This window comes from Neopelma chrysocephalum, unplaced genomic scaffold, assembly GCF_003984885.1.
Source record: "Neopelma chrysocephalum unplaced genomic scaffold, ASM398488v2 Primary Assembly neopelma1_45, whole genome shotgun sequence".
Taxonomy (NCBI): Eukaryota; Metazoa; Chordata; class Aves; order Passeriformes; family Pipridae; genus Neopelma; species Neopelma chrysocephalum.
In genome coordinates this window covers 8364907-8383228 of record NW_020897704.1, presented here as the reverse complement: position 1 = coordinate 8383228, position 18322 = coordinate 8364907, and the positions used below count along the sequence as shown (strand labels likewise).

Genomic DNA, 18322 nt, shown 5'->3' with positions numbered 1-18322 from the left:
ACTTTGATTTATAAACCACTAGATAAAGGGAAGCACTTTCTATGTAAAATGTCAGGAAGTAAAGAGCAGTATATATTTTCTGACAAAGCTCAATAAATTTATGTTATTGTGTGATACACTAAGATTAATGCTGGTTTGGGTTTTTTGTTGTCCCCAAACAAATTAAAAGATGTCTTGAGCATAGTTGTTAATCATGTTTCTTGCATGGTATTTATTCTGTTTTAGAATATTTTCATTCTTATCTAATAGTGTGGAATTGAATTATATTGCGTTAATCTGAATTAATGTTTCAGTCTGATTGTCCATGGTTGCACTTTTGGAATTTCTCTCTGAATGAAGCAATCTATATCATATATTTTTCTGTTAAAGAATCAAGGAGTGGGTAGAAATCTGTGGGGATGTTGTTGGGCTTGTATGTTGGGAAAACTTGTGCAGCTTGGGTGATCTCACCTTGTGCTCTTGTACCTGCGTGCTGTGCTCACCAAGGAAGCTTAAATGATTTCTTAATGTGAACGGTGGTGTTCTCCTCAGAGATTAAAGGATTTTTTGATTACTTCTTATTGATTTTTGCAAGGCTTCTCAGGTTAACTTGGAAATTTTCAGTTGTCAGATTCACTGCCGACGTAGAGACCTAAGACTTGGGCAGGTTTTTTATCTGTCCTTTCCTTTGGCTGGAATATCTTCATGAAGGTGCTTTGGCTCTTCTCTTCCACTGGCAAGTTGTTGGTTCTCTTATTGTTGTCCTTAAGACTGTAGAGGTGCACAAAAGCTTTACGGGCTTTGACATGGCAAGTGGGGATTGGTTGTTTATTATACAGAACAAAGCACCAATATATGGCTTGATGTGGTGGTGATTGAGCAATGTAATGAAATGGCCTCTTTCAGTCCTATATCCCTGGGATACCGACAGTATTCCATTTGAATTGTGTTTAGGACTACTTGTTTTACTTTTAAAAATACACTAGTTTAAGTAACCACTGCTTTGTGGACTGTTTATTGGTTGTAAAAGTTTTATATCTGAGACAATACTATTTAGCTTATATATACAGGCAATTTTGCGTCAGCCATCCTTAATATATGGTTTCTCTAAAACAAGATGAGATTTTACACAGATAATTTTACAGTGTGAAATACCTTTTTGTCAAAACTTACTAATTAGTTTAAGTCCAAAATACATAAAATTTTTGTACACTCTCGTCCTTGTGGTTCATTATATTCAGTTGGTATTTTATGATTTTCTTTCTAGGTTTTTTTTTGCTGAGCTTTTAGCTATTCATACCACAGTGTTAAAATCTAAGTCATTGTAGATAAGGAAATGAAATATGTGCGAATTTGTAGCTGTAAAAACTGTTCCATTTAAAATGCATTGCCAGATTATGGTCAGGAAAACCAAACCAAGAAGAGTGGGTAGCATATGGACTTTATGGAGAGGCAGAATTGTAAATTTTCCCTTGGAATCTGCTGTACAAATATTTTGATCTTGCTTGACTACAGAAAAAAATAGATAGAATGCAGTAACTTACTCATTGGCAAGTCATTTCAGAAATTACATTCTGCCATAATAGCTGCAGTCTTAATTGGTACAGTACGTTCTATGTTTGGATAGGTTTTGTTTGGATTTTCTTTTAATAGAATGACATTGATCTTCATGACTATTTTATGCTCTGGATAGTTGCATCTGTTTTTGTTTATTTGTTGTGTTTTACATGGAACTAGTGGCAAGTGATATACGCAGGCTTTTTTTATTAATGTTATGATTTATATTTTGGTTCATAAGAAGTACACGTCTCCAAATACCATCAATACAACAATATTTCATAAAACAATATGGCAAAAATTATAATCATAGTGGTTCAGGGCCATTCTGCTCTGAGCTGTAGCAACTGGAGTACTGTGAAACCTTTCTAGATGCTTCCTGGGATATTCAGTTTTCATATGAGATATGTAAAATGGAAGCTCTGTTTTTTCTAGTTTAAGTGTGAGAAAGGACCTCAGACTGGTTTTGTTTGTCTGATTTAAGTATGAATTTAGATAAGTATTCAAGTATCTTAGAATCATCAAATGGTTTTGGATGGAAGGGACCTTAAAGATCATTTAGCTCTATGCCCCCTACCATGGGCAGGGAACTTTCCACTAGAGCCCCATCCATCCTGGCCTTGAACACTCCAGGGATAGGGCATCCACAGCTTCTCTTGGCAACCTGTTCCAGTGCCTCACCACCCTCACAGTAAAGAATTTCTTCTGAATATCTAATCTAAACCTACCCTCCTTCAGGTTTAGGTCATTCCGCCTTGTTCTATTACTACATGCCCTTGTAAAAAGTCCCTCTCCAGATGTCTTGTATCCCCCTTTATGTACTGTAAGGTGCTCTAAGGTTTCTCCAGAACCTTCTCTTCTGCAAACTGAACAACCCCAACTCTCTCAGCCTGTCATCATAGGAGAGGTACTCCAGCCCTGTGATCAACTTAGTGGCTCTCCCCTGGACTCATTCCAACAAGTCTGTATCTTTCCTGTGCTGGAAACTCCAGACTTGGAGGCACTACTCCAGATGGGGTCTCAGGAGAACAGAGTAGAGCAGCAGAATGACCTTCCTTTAACCTGCTGGCCACCTTTCTTTGTGCAGCCCATGATATGTTTGGCTTTCTGTGCTACGAGCACACATTGCCACTTTTTGTGCAAGTGTACGTTGAGCTTTTTTCCTACAAACGCCCCCAAGTCTTTCTCCCCAGGGCTGCTCTCAATCCACTCTCCTCCCATCCTGTTCTTGTGCTTGGAGCTGCCCTGACCTGGGTACTTTTGAAAGATGTCTTCTTTCTTGAGTATTGAATATTCTGTATCAGTACCTTAACTCTATTTCACATGCATGTAATTCTGAAGCATTTTGAGACAGTTCAGCATAAAAAAAATTACAAAAATAAGATGTTTGTTTATGGAGTTGAACAGAATCTTCTAGATTCTGTGGCAATGCTTGCTTTGATTTTAAATCCTTAACCTTGTACACACTTGAGATAATAACGTGTGGATAGTAAGTTTAGTTAAGAAAAAGATCTAGCGTGCAAATTTGTTTCTTATTTTAGGCATGGAGATTACTTGTGAGTTTGGTTTTGTTTACATTTGAGAGCAAGGACCCAAGACTACCTATAACACCAGCTAAGATGTGGTCTTACAATGTACTTTTTAACCATATTAATTTATATATTTTCATACTCTTGTAAATGAAGACGTAAATCTTCTCTTCAGCTAAGTGAGCACAGCTTCTCTGACATAGTCCTTTAGAACCACATATTTTATGATTAGCAATTAAGGTTGCTAATGACTTGTGTAAGAGATCCATAGTGGATGAAACACGACTTTAATTGCTGGTTTAGTATGCTGAGTCGAGGAATCTTCTTCAATAGTCATGAAAAGAAAAACATGAAAGGGAAATGATAGGACCATCAACTTTCCATAAGCTTTCATTTTCAGGATGTTAAGGTGTGTTTCTATGAAGTTGTTGTTAGGAATATGAAATTAATTATAAAAATAGCATACTTCTTTTTGTTTTAATAAGATTAATGAGAGATTGATCAGTTGAAATGAATATGTATATTTGAATTGAAGAATATATGTATATTTGAATCAAAGGATTAAAAAATATATACTTGTTGAGAATCATTATGTTAGCTGTTAGCAGAAGGAATTAACCTTTAAACTATTTAGATTTTTTTAAGTATCCATTTAAAGATGCAACAAGTCTAGCTTGAATTCTGAATAATATTTTTGCTTTGTAGTTAGATTCCTACTGTTCCTAGTTCTGTATGCTGTGGTCTGATGGTTGAGATTTCATGGTGTATGAGGGAAAGGTCAAAATTAAAATGTATAAGACTGATTAAAATAATTAATAACCCTTTCAAGAAATTCCAGATGCATAATTTAAGTAATGCACAATAAAGGAAGGTACAAGAAAAAATCAAATTTAGCACTCAATTTAGGAAGTCCAGTGTTGCACTATTTCATCAAACATTTGGGTTGGGTTTTTTGGCTTTTTTGTTTTTTTTCATCTAAACTGTCATGGACAGGATGTGAACTTTCCCATTCAAGGTGGGAGTTCTTGAGTGACGCTGATTTGAGACTGGCCAGGAACATCTGTCTCCTAAATCCTTCAGACTGTGTCCAGTGCAGGCTTCAACAGTCCAGCCACTTGGCAGAGATAAACCAGGGTTTCCCCATCTTGTGCTTATCAAAGTTTAGGTTCATCCATAGTCTTTGAAGTTACAAGGAGGGCATTGTTGCATCCAGTATCCAAAATGGACTGTTCGGTGCTGTCAGCCATATCTACCTACACTGAATGAGGGGGGACATAGCTTTCCATGCTCAGGAAACAGTGCAGACAGTCAGCTATACCACTGAAGAGTCCAGGTCCACTAATGCCTCTTAACCTGTATCTGCAGGAAAAATTTCTTAAGCTGCAGTAGGTGACCTATTCCTGCTATTTCTTTAATATTAGATTTTGAAATTTTAGTATTCTCGGTTACAGCTGTGCCCAACAGGAAAGAAATGTTTTCTCTGACTCCAAGACATAGGTAATTAATAAGATGCACAGTACTCCAGAAGTACAGCTCATTATTTGCAACTCCATGTAGCAGGTTAGGACAGCTGGAGAAGTAAGAAGTGGCAGCAGCACAGGGAATATTGCTGAGCACATTGAAAGAGGAGAAACAGTACTCAAGAAAGAAAAGAGAACTTGTCTCAGAGGTAGAGCGGTGCACTATGGTATCAACAGCGAGGGGCAGAGAGAAGGGATAAGCAGCTCTAAGACAGCTGAACAAGGTCAGCTGGGCTCTTCAGCGTGTGCTGGACCTGTGCCTTGGTGTCACAGCCAGTGTGGTTGTTACTGCTTTGATAGCAGGTTGAAGGGGGAGGATTTGAACTGAGCTTGGCTGAGTCCCGGAGCAGCAGGTATCCTTCATCCTGAATATCTGGAAAGAGGATGAGAGGTTAACACAGCACAGCACATCACCAGCCTGGTCACTGCAGCTTTTACAGGGTCTGAGCCACACTGTGACTCTGCACATCTGTCTGTCCGCTTCACAGCGTGGGGAAAGGGACCAAGGCCACGGAGAGGATGCCCTCTTTGCCCTAGCCATCCATCTAACTCTTTCCTTTCACACTTAACAATCCCAAATAGAATCATGTGAAAAAGAATGTCATAAAGGAAATGGGAAGGCAATTAAAGAATTCCCATATTATGGATTTCTTTTGCCTGCATAGTTACATCTGGTTGCAAAAAAAATTTTCAATCATTTTCCAGCATTGTTCATATTTAGCACAATATTGTACAATTTCCCATAAAATCATAAAAACATCTAGAATTTTTTTGTATGATGCATTTGGTTTGTTTCTCTTTTATATTATCTAAAAAGATAAATAGGCTTTTTTTTCTGGCAATAATTGATTTCCTCCTTAGCTTGTCTTAATAATTACTCTAAATAAATTTTAGTGGAATTTCACCTCATTAGTTCTTTAAAAAGTAGGTGCTAAGTTCTAGAATTTCAGGCACAACTTTTGAAGGTACAAATAACTGTTGTAAAGGAGCCATTTAATCAAATTACCAGCATAAATTTTGCAGTGTTTTATATGTCTGCATAATGTGTAAACAGATACAGCTCCTGTTAAAAATATAGTTGTTAGCAATTCCTTATGAAATAATGAAAGATTATATATAAATTTAATTTACCTTTCATTTACTTCTATGTAGTTCTAAAGTATAATATTGAAAAATTTATGCTCATAGAATATAGCAAGATTGCAGGTGTTGCCTATCAGTACAAAATGGGGCTATGGTAGACCAGAAGTACTCAGACTATAATTACATTGCAGTTAGCAGCAGGAAGGCTTAACAACTCTCATAGAAAAATACTGCATTTTAGGACTGCCTTTATTTGTTAAATTAATAGACCAGTTCTCAGTTTTGACATTAAAAACTAACTCTATTAATGTCCTCAGTATGTTTAAGTTTAACTTTAGTTATTGCCATTTTATATTATCTAGAAATAAAAACACTCTTACTGGTTTTTATGATCTGTTATGTATCTTCTATTAAAAAAAACCACCTGCAGTTGAACTTTGACATAATTCACACAAAGTCTGAACTGAATTTTCAAAGTAAATATATTACTTTGATTATCACAGAAGATACTCTCATGCTCTACTCATTAGAATAACATTGTTATGTTTTATTAACTATCAACTATCAACATGTTATTTGTTCTATAATTGGTTTTAATGTTCCTTCCTTCAAGATCCACAGAGTAGGGATGACAGTAAATAGCGTAACTACAGATAGCCATTGCCAAATAACCAGTATTATTGCCCAATCTTATGCTAAAACCTATTGATTAAAGGGTTTATAGCAGACTTCAGACTCTAAGGAGATTTGCTAATGAACCAGATTTCAAAACTTGATAAAATTTTCTTTCTTTACTTCTGGGTTTGGGGTTTCTAAAGATTGTTTTAATATGCTCAGATTTCACTGGGTTGCAATCTCAATGAGGAGAGAGAGGGTGATAACTTTTAATGTATTTTGTGAAGTTTTATTAGCATTCAGTTTTGATTTGGTTTACAAGGAGCAGACCTTGACCTTTTTGATTTTAGAGGAAAGTAAGGAATATGCTGATTGATAAGGGCTTTGGAAATCACCTTTTTGAGCTATGTGGTAGTCTGGTCATATTTTAGATGTGCATATTGGATCTTGTGGGATAACATTTTTTTCCCTCAAGAATAATTCTGTCTCTGATAAGAACCATTGCTTAACAGGCAGTACTACTCCTAGATCTTCCTGTTGTGGTGTTTAAAACATAGATCTCATACTTTAATTTCTCATATGGCTAAAGGTGCTTTTATACCACAGCACTTCCAGCATGTTTACCACTGTCTTGTCTTGACTACATGGTGAATAGGATAGTTCTAGAATACATGTTAATTATCAAAGGAAAATTACATTTTGAAAGTACGTTTACTTTAAAATTAGATTCTACACAGCTGCTTCTAAGTGTTTAAAAATACTTTATTGTCTACCTTATAGTTGAACATGCCATATATAAAATGTTTTAGCATATTTTAATGTTTTACAAACACACATGTGTAAAGTATCATGTAAATTCAAGTGCAGTTAAAGTAGCAGAAATACGAGTGAAATTCTATAAAAGAAGGGGTTTTTGTTTGGTAACAAAAATGTTGAATTTCAAATGTGCTGAAGAATTATTTAAGAACTGTGCTTTAAATATATGGTGTATAGTTTACATTCAGATCTTTTGCCATATTAAAAAGTCAGTTTGATATATAGGTTTTTAATTTATTCATAGTCTGATCCAGCAACTCTGCTACACCAGCCTGCTATATTCTTTAATTCCAAATAAAAAATACATACTTCTATTTGTTAGGAAACATACCTTTATTGTTTCTTGAAATGGTCCAAATGAGTAAATGTTTAGTGTTTTTTTGTTGTGCTTTTGGACTTCTTTTCTAATTAAGCCCATGTCCTTTAAAAATTAAGAGACTGGAAAATTTCAGTGTGGAAGGGAGGTCCACCATGCAATCTGCTGCTGCAAGCCAGGCGGGCATCAGAGCTCGAGCAGCTTGTTCAGGGTCTTGCCCAGGCGAGTTGTGAAAATCCCAGTGGACAGATTCTAGGTTTCCCTGGCAAGCTGCTCAAGCACCCTTACTGCAAAGGATTTTTTCCTTACAAGTTAGCTTCAACTTGTTACTCCTGCATCTTGGTTCCTCTTTCTTCTTTCTAACCCTCACTGTATGTAGTGGAGAACTGCTCTTAGATCCTACCTGACAGAAAATCTGCCACTGCTTGACTATCAAGGAGGGAAGGGAGGTTGGAGTTGCCTTTCTGGGGTGTGGCACGAGAGGGCAAGCACCACATATAGACTGAGCTGAAGTTGTGCTGGCAGGCTGGGCCGTGCAGCTGTGCCCTAGTTCAAGAGATTGATACGGCTGTTCCGCTCGGTAAGAGTCCAAGAAACCAGGGCACTCCATCCGCCAAATACAAAAGATATAATTTTGAGCATATTTTTTTGTTGATAGAGCCAAAATATAAACAAACATCGGAGTGGGATTTTGGAAACCCCAGCTTTGATGATGTACTGGCTGCCCTGATTCCTCAGCCAGGTGGCATCACAATATCATTTAAATTAAGGAGAAAATAGAATTCTTTCAGGAATATTTTGCAAATACTGCTTTTCAGACTCACTTCTCTTGTTCTAAAATAGACTAGGCAGTTTATCACCAATGAGTTTTTAATGATAAATACTAATTCATATTATGATTCATCATATTTCAGAGTGTCTCATATTTTAATTCTGATGTGGATAAGAAAATTAATTTAAGCACTTGGCATGGATACCTTATTTACACATGCAATCTAGTAGTTCCTGCTTTATCTGTTGGTGAAAAAGTAAGAATAATAATTAAAAATAAATCAGTAGGCTCCAGTCACCTGTAGTAATCTTTGCTCTTTTTAACTGTAAAATGCTGAATTGAGCAGTTTTAGACAAACTTGTTACGTGGTCCTGTAAATATTAAGTAGTTTCTGTCTGTACGTTTCTTCAAATCTGAAGATTGTTTGTTCGGCGGTTTGTGTTTGTTTGTTTGTGGAAGTTTTCTTGTTTCCAAAAAATGTGCCATACTCAAACAGCCATAAATGCAGCATGATTTTCTTTAGCAGCTATAGAAAATAAAATTTTCTTATTTAAAAAAAAATCAAATTTTCTTTAGTAAGGTTTTTGCCAAGTTTTACTTTATTTTTAACAAGATATAAGTTTTGTTTCTATCTGAGCAACTTTTAAAGCTCTGTAATAGATCACAGGAGAATAAGCCTTATTTTTAGACAATCACACAAGTAGTATGTTTTTGGCCAGTTACTTCATGTGGATTTATAACACATATTCTCTAGTCAATATCAGTCTTATAGTTCGATCTTTTGCCTTGGTGACAGTGGAAAAATGCCCAGTCAAACAGAAATGCACTTGGACAGTCAATGGATTACTCTGTCATTTATATATTCAATTCTGATGAAAATTAGTAATAAATTTGAAATTGATGATAGAAGTATTAAACTAGTCCTATTTCAGATTTAAGCTGCATGTGAAATTTCATATGATGTGGATATTGAAGCTATAGTCTTTGCACATTCAGTGAAGAGCATAAGGTTAAATGCTTCTGGTTTTCCAGCTGTAAGCCTGAAGCACCCGATTTCTCCTGCTGTTGTGTTGTGTCTCCTAGGAGAAAAATCATGTGTTTTATGTGTTTTTCCATGCGTCCTTTTCAAACAAACCTTTATAATTGTGAACTTATTCTAGAAAACACGGTTTGTTCAGTAAGATAATGTACCTTCACTGCTTTGGAGAAGAAAATGTAACAAAATTAATATGAGTGACTGTTATTTTAGTTGGTTTTTAGTCATTGAGCAGTCAAGATGATTGAAAAATCAACTGCTATGTAGATGGTTTTAAGAAAATAAACTGTATTTTTGTAATAATTCTTTTATATGCATATCCAGTGTGATTGCCTTACTGTCAAAACTGAATTTATGAACAGAATTCATTCATCTACAAGAATTATCTGTGTTGCACAAATGTGTAGCAACATTTACTGGTTTGAAAAACATGTACAGTTGCCAAAGAAACAATCAGTGTAGTGAACCAAATGTGTAAGTAACATAGATTCTTGCATTCTAATCTCATTCTCAAGCAGTTCAACTTTCCTTCCATAGCTGTTGAGTAGCTTAGTAGTACCTTCTGTGCAGGCAGGTGAGGGCTGTGTCACCAGTGAGATGATGTTCTACAAAGTACAAGGGCTGAGGTCTGGTAGAAGGCTCAGGGTTCTCCAGTGGCTGGAGGATTGGTTTGGACCAATTTAATTTGACTAGTAGCCCAAAGGAAAACCAAAGCACTGCTCCAGCAATATGAATCATTTGTGGCAGTTTGCACCAAAAGTCTGACCCAGAGAAATCTTGGTACTGCAAACAGGATAAGAGGCAATTTCACAAAGCTCGCTGAATTAACGGCTGTGTTGTAGAGCTGCTTGAAAGTTACTTATGTAAAAGGAGAAAAGAACTTTCACAGAGGTAGGCATTTATCATCCCTCCACGCAACTTTCCTGCTTTGCACGGCTAATTTATTAATTACAGTTATCAGTGTAATTGTCGAATAAGTACATAGAAATAAAAGAAAAAAGAGTGGGATTTTGACAGTTATACAGTACTTTATTAAAAATATGTTCTCTCAAGTGTAATATAGACATTCCCATGCTAACTATTGTATTTCTACTTATTATTCATAATTAAATATAGGGTAATGCTCAACTTCTATCCTTTCTCTTTTCATATTACAAGAACCAGTATAGCAAGACCAAAACTCAAAATAATTTTCTCAGAAACACAAAAAAATCATTTGATCTTAATATCTGCTCCTCACTGTTTCCTAAAATCCCTGAATCCTTGCTAAGGGCTCCTGCAGCTGTCCTCTCTGAAAGCAGGTGCAGAGGAGGGAGAAGGGGGAACAAGGAAAATAAGACTCTTATGAAGAATAATTTCCCTGGGTACTTGTACATGATACTGTAGGATTCTGATTTATAGCAAGATAATGGCTGTGGTTTTAATTGCATTCCTGTTTACTTATTTCTGATCTTTAGAATAAACCTTACCAAACATATTCATGCATAAATATACATATACCTCACAAATATATATGCATGTATACAAATGTGCACAAATTGTCTGTGTTTTTCTGCAAAAATAGAGCACATAGAAGATACAAGCATGCTTAACAACTGCACTTACTCCTAAGATTGCCTTATACCTCCCATCATAAAAATCCGCATTCATTTTGTTTTGACTCACCCAAAACTTCCCTTTTGCTGCTTTGCCACAGATTATCAAAATGATTAAGAGCATGAGACGGGTTCTCCAGGTGATCTGTTCTCTGGGAAGTTTAAAACATGGACTTCAAATTTATTCTAGGATGGCTTTTGCATCACACTTGAGGGTTTGTGACCTTTTGGGTCACCCTTTTTTTAAAGAGAACTAACTTCCTGAGTTTGGTCAAGTTATGAGCCTTATAAAAATTGTCATTTGCATGAACTCAGGAGAGAATTTGTGGTAGCTGATATTCCAAAGAGGCCTCTCAGGGCTGGCAGGTTTCAGCACATCGTGAGTATTTGAAGCTTTGTGCTGCTCTGGATCATGGTGGATTCTGGTGTATGTTCATCAGAACTGAACACACAGGCACTGTCCCAGTGAGCTCCTTGTTACCTCTGTTTTTGGGCTTCGGCTGCTTGGAAGTGAATTGTGCCTAAACCTAATACAAGAGAGGGGAAAAACTGACCCACAGGAAAATATTTTGGGACAAGAAACCGGCAAAGAGTGGGAAACCATGGCTAAGAATTGAAGTGGGAGTTGACTGCAACTGACTGAAACAATAATTTATTTCATAATTTTTCATGTATAAATAGAGAAGTAGCTTACCTTTGCATCACTGTGAGGAAGTCCCAGACTTAGCAAGCATCCATAATTTTGAAAATGTATCCAATTGTATGACTCCATGCCCTGGACTATAACAACAATAATTTGGATAGGCAACAAAACGGATTATTTTTCTAAAAAAAAATTATCTAGCAAATAACCATAGTTCAGCTACAATTAATAGCAGGTTTCTGAACTGAAGGGTCAAATAGCAAGTATCTCTGAAAAAGTTACAGGAAAATCACCCTAATGGGAACTCAGGTTTGTTTGGGATACAGAGGTACTACATGAGTTATTGCTTATAAATAATCATTGTATAAGTAATATATTTCTATTACACTACTTGCTGCTTGAAAAAATATATTTATTTCTTTTTTTTTTCTCTCTTCATCTAGGAGTTATTGATATTTTTACAAAATTTGCCCACGGGACGATGGGGAAATGAAGACATCAGTGTACTCCTAGCAGAGGCCTACAGACTGAAGTTTGCATTTGCAGATGCCCCCAATCATTACAAGAAATGACTATAAAGAGAGAGAAATCATTAAATCCATCATGTTCTGCAATATTAAGGCATCTGTTGTTCTGGTTGTGCTTTCAGCTCATTGCTCTTTCGTTTGAAGTAAGATGACCATTAAAATTCTGTTAGAATTTGCAGAATGAGAACAGAATACCAAAGAAATGGACAAAGCAGGATATCAAGCACTGAATGAACTTAAAAGTGAATTTTTTTGCTCAGAAAAATAAGTTCAGAAGTCTTATCACATAATTTTCTTCTTTTTTCCTCTTCTCTAAATAGGAGAATTGCGGTCTGTCTATCTAATTTATGTTGAGCAATTTTTCTGGGTACCTAAGATGATTTTGTCATTACTTTAGTGTCACCTGCCATGATTTTATCAGCCAGTTTTGGTCAGTAAAAATTATTTAGTTTGAGTAGAACAAAAGAACTTTTCGTGGTCATAAAGACCATAAGAGACAGCAAGGCCTGTGTTTTGAGATCTACTATAACTCAGAAGACAGTGATATTAACACATCATCTGTTGTTTTTCAATGGAATCAGGTTATAATACTTCGATAATATAAGAATATAAGAATATAGAAGCATGCAATGGAAATTGGTGGAATATTTCTAAAAATTTCTCAGTCTTGAAGGATGAAGCTTTTTAGGCATACAAAGGAGTTACTTAAAGCTGAAGTTTCATCTATTACAATAAAATAAATCCCTCTCAGTATGTATTGGAGTGTTATAAAATTCTGAATTAAATAGAAGGCATGGTCTTGTCAAAGTAATTAACGTTTTTCTTTCAATGCCTTTCAATTTTTCAGCATAAAAGTTCGCTTTTAAGAAATGTATTAAGGAGCTTGGTTTACAAAGCAAGACGTATTTTTATCTCAGTTGTTGCCTTATTCTCCGTTTCTAACACGTTAGAAAAGGAAAATTATTATATCTTTCCAAAGCTTATTTGTTAAATAATTTAATACCTTTTTTCCCCGAATATTCGGAGGAAGTGAGAAGCTAGTTCCCAATAACATTAACAGTAACTATATACTCAGATCATTAGCAGAACAAAAATCCTCTATGAGTTTATAGATTAAAATTAATGTTTCTTCATATAACCATGGGATACTGAATAATTTCTTAGAACTTACATAATTTAAGTGCACTATTTTTTTTTTTCAAGAAGTATTTTCTGATAAGAATTCTGATTTTGCTCTGTTGGATGTAAATAACTCATATTAATTTGTGCCTACCATACACTTATAGGTTGTTAAGGGTGAGAGGTGCAATAAGCAATATACTAGAAGTTCAGACTTATTATTCCTCAGTTTGGTTCTTGAGTTGCACAGCGTTGCGCAAAAATGTAGTGCACTTTTAAGTTTGGGAAATAAACCTTCAGGTGATTTTGTCTTATGACTCGTTATTGGAAGATTATTTTCAACTTCTTAAAAATATGTAGATACCTATTTTGAAGAAAGCTTTCTAAATGTGTTAGTTACATTACTTGCTTTAGGGGCCTTAGTTCTTGACACTGACTTTATAATAATTAGGTGTTTCAAGGTAAATAAAGTAAAATACATTTTTACCGACATTGATTATGAGACCTATATTTTAAAAATATTCAAAGGTTTCGGTAGAAGAGAAAAAATGAATTATTTCAGAAGCAGGCATGCTTGGTCACTAGGATGCATTTCTTTTCTGCTGGTGTCAGCTGTTGGTTTCAGTTGCAGTGGATGCAAGGTTGGGCCTCCTGGATGGCTGCATTTGTACCTGGAGTGTGTAGTGGATCTATGCTTCTTAAGTGTCTGTATACTGTTCTCTGTAACTTCAGTTCATGGTCTAATGTATCAAAATTTATGTTTACAAAGAATGTCATATTGTGCCTAACAGTATCTACCAGTAACAGAATAAAAGAAACATGAAATTTATGACCATTTGCTTTAAACTTAGTCTTTACAGTGATTTGTTAATATAAATGCATATTGTTGTAATGAGAGAAGACACACAGCACTAAATGTTGTAAGGGTTTTCTATAATTAACTTTTTTCTATTAAGACATTATTTAGGTAGTTACTTGTAACATGGAAAGTTGACCCAAAGTTGTCTGCTGTGTCAGATGCTCCTGCATAACATTTTTGGGACTGGATATATAAAATTTCCTTCACTGGGTCCACATAAGTTGTCTGCCATGTCTTCCAAATTCAACAGGTACCTCTTACTTCCCTTGGAAGAAAGTATTACCATTGGAGGTCACATTTACTGTTGTGTCTGTGTCAGAAGTTGAATATTGTACTTGAGCACATTGCTTTTTAAGGATAGTGGGAAGTTTCCTAATATAATAGCAATGTTTATTTATGTAGATATAGACTTTTCTGGAAAATAAGATATATAAATAACATTTATATATCTATACAGATAGCAGTAGCTTTCAGTAAATAGAAGGCCAACATTTATGTAAAATCTCAAATTTTTATTAAAAAACCACGACTTACACTTAACAATTTTACATCTCAGGAAAAATGTCATTCCAAACAAAGTACTGCATAGAAAAGGAAACAACATTATCATTATTACATCCAAGGTACTTCCTTTTTTCAAAATTCAAGATTCTGAATATTATAAAATTCCTTTGTAATATGTATTTTCTTATGAAGGAGGCATCTTGACACATCATTAGTGAAAACAGGCAGTAATCTCCTAGAACTCATGTGAAATATTGAAATTGTAGTGTCTAAAATGCGTGTTAAATAATTTCTGTAATAAAAATTTAAACTAGAATGTACAATATAAAAAAGATTTATGACTACAGAATTTGAAAAATGTAAATAATAAATTAGCTAACTGTGTAAATACGGTACATGGAGTAGAATAGAAGTGTAAGTTGAAATCTTATGTAACTCTGTAATATGTTTTAAGAAATTAGTTGCATTATTTTTTGGTGCAGTTCCTTCTGGAAAGGCCTGTTAATTTGTTTTTAACTTCAGAACTACAGAATAGAAATATCTGAAGTTCCATTGTATGCTTCTGACAAATACTACCACTGAGGCACTGGTTAAAACTGTAAAACTGATGAAAGATGAGGAAATAAACGCATATTTATGAAATGCTATATAGAGTGGAAAGCTTCTGTTTATTGTTTTCATCAAGCACATTGCATACTACATCAAAACATGGGTTTGGTGTGTTTCTGTTTTACAGTCTTAAAAGACTTTGTTACAAGAACAAATGGATTAACATAACCTGGGTTCTCGGTTACAGTTCTGCAACTCTGTTCCCATGTATCTTGTATGTTTTGCAACTCAGTATTACAAGCAACTTCCAAGGGTGTGTCTCTGCATATACCATGTCCATAAAAGTGCTGAGCATTTCTGCAAAAAGCAGATGAATTTGGTACCGTAGCAGAATTAAACTGAAGAGAAGGTGGAGCAAATCAGGGCAAAGTAAACAGAGGAGGTACAGAATTGTTTACAGCTCTGAGGTGCAGGGGAAGAGGAAACTTCAGCTCATAGGGGGGAAACAGTAACAGGTAGTGAGTGATAGTGTCAGTAAGATCTAGAAACTTAGATGTTTTAAGTAGATTAACAGTCAGGGAGAGATGTTCTGTACAGGAAGCTAGATCCCTTATGTCAAGGAAACTAGTGGGAGACTTTCAATAATCCAGTGTGTCTGGTGAGAAAATATACAAGGAAGGCAAAAATAATAACTTCTCTCTTTAAAAGTCCACACAGCAGTCAGGGGAAAAGAGAGATAGGGATGCAACAGCCAATCTTTGTGTTATGTGCTTGAGTGACGATGAATTGTAATCATGCTGGTTTCTCACCTTGAATGAAATTTGTGTTTCTTCATCTGCAATAATCTTCTGAAGATCCTGAATAAAATCAGCAATGGGAGATCTTTCAAATTGTTTTTTTCAAAAGCAGAAGAGATCAAGAAGGTGGAGTAAAGGCCCAAGGTCTTACAGGGTATGTGCTGGCAGACAAAGCTGAAAGCTATTTGTTGATTTTCTTGCACAAAAGCAGTTCTGGATAACTGATATCCTGGGCAGATAGAGGACTTTCCATGGATATAAATGTGAAGTACAACAGAAAGGACTTTCCAGAAATCTGATCTGCACTTCAGGTCACTTCCTCCTTGAAAACAGAGTGGGGAGGAAGGTAAGTGCTTTGTAGCACATTAAATTCTTTGGAGATGGGAAGAGGAGGTGAGGTGGAAAAGCTCCCAATCCACCGATCACTCAGGCAAGCTGCTGTGCCGTGGGAAAGAACTGCAGCTCAAGTGCTTCTTATCACTGTATGATGGAGAGTGAAGTTCCTGAGCAATTTAATTCCAGATCATTTGCATTTTTATAAGTTAAAGCAAAAATCTTACATCCCATCTAATTCCTTAAGCTTATTGTAGCTGAGGCAGCACTGGAAAAAATAATTAAATTGCAATGGCACCATATCAGAGAGCCTTTTAATACTTCAAAGTCTTCTGTGTGTAGCCCACATTAGAGTGAATACATGTGCCAGAAACAAGATGCTGAGAGAGATGTGATGCTACAGAAAGCCTCTCAGAGACAGGTGCTCTGAAACTTGGGCTTTTTTTGGACACAAGAATTTCCTACAAACTTCCAAAGGAGAATTAATGTACACAGTGAGTAAAGCATAGTTGTTTGAACTTGTCTTCTATGTTGGTGCTTGTGATCAAGCTTCCACATCAGAGAAAATTAAAGTCTGAAATTGAAACCAGTATGTACAGAGATGCTTGAAAACCATGCTCAAGGCAGAAGCCTAAAAGTCTGAACTACAGTACAGATATTCATTTTGTTCCTAATACAGAATCATCCAGAAAGTCAGAAATGGCCAAAATTTCTAGCAGAAGTGTACTGCAATGTCTGTTAGTCTGCCTTTGTTATCAGATTAATCAAGATTTAGTATATATATTTCTCTGATTTTCATGTTAATGTATCCTTCTGAAATGAGATTTCACTTCTGCGAGACCTGGATTTGGGGGTCCAAACCACTTTATGCCAGAAATTTCTTATCCAATCACCACTTACCTGTGCCTACTCAGAGAACCTCCTCATGGAAAGAAGAACATTCTGAATTTTAGAGTGATAGAAGAAAAAAAAAACAAAAATCAAAACCAAACAGGGAGAATAGAGGAGTTTTATTCTCATTAATTTCTGATTTACAGAAAGGAGAAAATGCACCTCTTGGGGTATTTGGACAACTTCATCGTCAAACTCAGGATGCAGTGTTTCACACAGAGCTTTTTTGAAATTCCGCTTATATATTTTCATATATTTCCATCTTCCTCCAGAAAGATCTGAGATTTCCAGTGAACAGTTCCTTCTACCAGCCCATTTGATCAATTCTGTTCACTCTTCCAGCAGCAGCAGAAATACAAAATACGCAGCTGTCATGACAGCTCACAGGAGGTAACGAGATACCCAGGCTTATCAATAGTTCGATGGCTATCTCACTCACAAGATGTCATTCAAACAGCTAAGGCAACTGAACAGACTTGGTAGTTTTTCATGGCTTTTGGTCTAAAAATAAGTCTGTAACTCCAGCTCAATGCTGTGCTTGTAGAAGCACTTTTAGACTGTAGTTAACAATAAGCTATATATCTGGAGAAAGAAATTTAGTCCTATACCAACTTGATGAAGTAAAACTTTTTCCTAAGACATCAAGTATTTCCTGCAACCCTATAGAATAAATTACCTCATGAAAACAAATAATTCAGCTTTTGCATGCAGAAATGAATAACCTTGGCATATCAGTAAAGAAAAGTTTTCATTGCTATGGTTTTTTTCCAGATATTTTACCATTATTGCATCAGTGGAAAATTTCATATAAGTTTGAAAAAGAAGTACTTTTCTCTCCATCATTGTCATCAAATACAGGACGTCAAATACACACACAGATTCCGGTGAAGCAGTCACTACATTCTCAGTGCAGTGGCTACTCATGAAACTCTGCGTAAGTATTTTGATGGTAAGGGCCAGTCTTACCTTGCTATATGTGCACAGTCATGCTCTGTGTTGTAGTAGTTATTACCAATAATTCAAATTATGCTTGCTAATATTGTTTCTGTAAGACACAAAAGAATAATAAGAAAAATCCCATCTTTCTTCATCTAAGGATACCTGTTTGGTTTAGGAAACTTGTATTCATTGTGGAAATGCTCTGAAAATAATATATTTTGTGTATAATATTCGTATATAATATTATTTGATTTTCATATCAATTTAAGTTAAAAGCACTTGTAGCCAGCAAAGGACACCCAAATCCAACAAGCATTCCCCATGAAAAGTTGTAAGCACAAAA

The 18322-nt window shown here is 35.5% G+C and overlaps 1 protein-coding gene across 1 annotated transcript in view; it reads left to right on the top strand.

Moving 5' to 3' along the window:
* TBC1D22A (TBC1 domain family member 22A) overlaps window positions 1–12337 on the top strand; it is a 152988-nt gene extending 140651 nt beyond the window's left edge. Inside the window, exon 13 of the mRNA XM_027679259.1 lies at window positions 11905–12337. Coding sequence (XP_027535060.1) covers window positions 11905–12033 — 129 coding nt within the window. The 3' untranslated portion in view covers window positions 12034–12337. The remainder of the gene's footprint in view (window positions 1–11904) is intronic.
* The last annotated feature ends 5985 nt before the right edge of the window (window positions 12338–18322 follow it).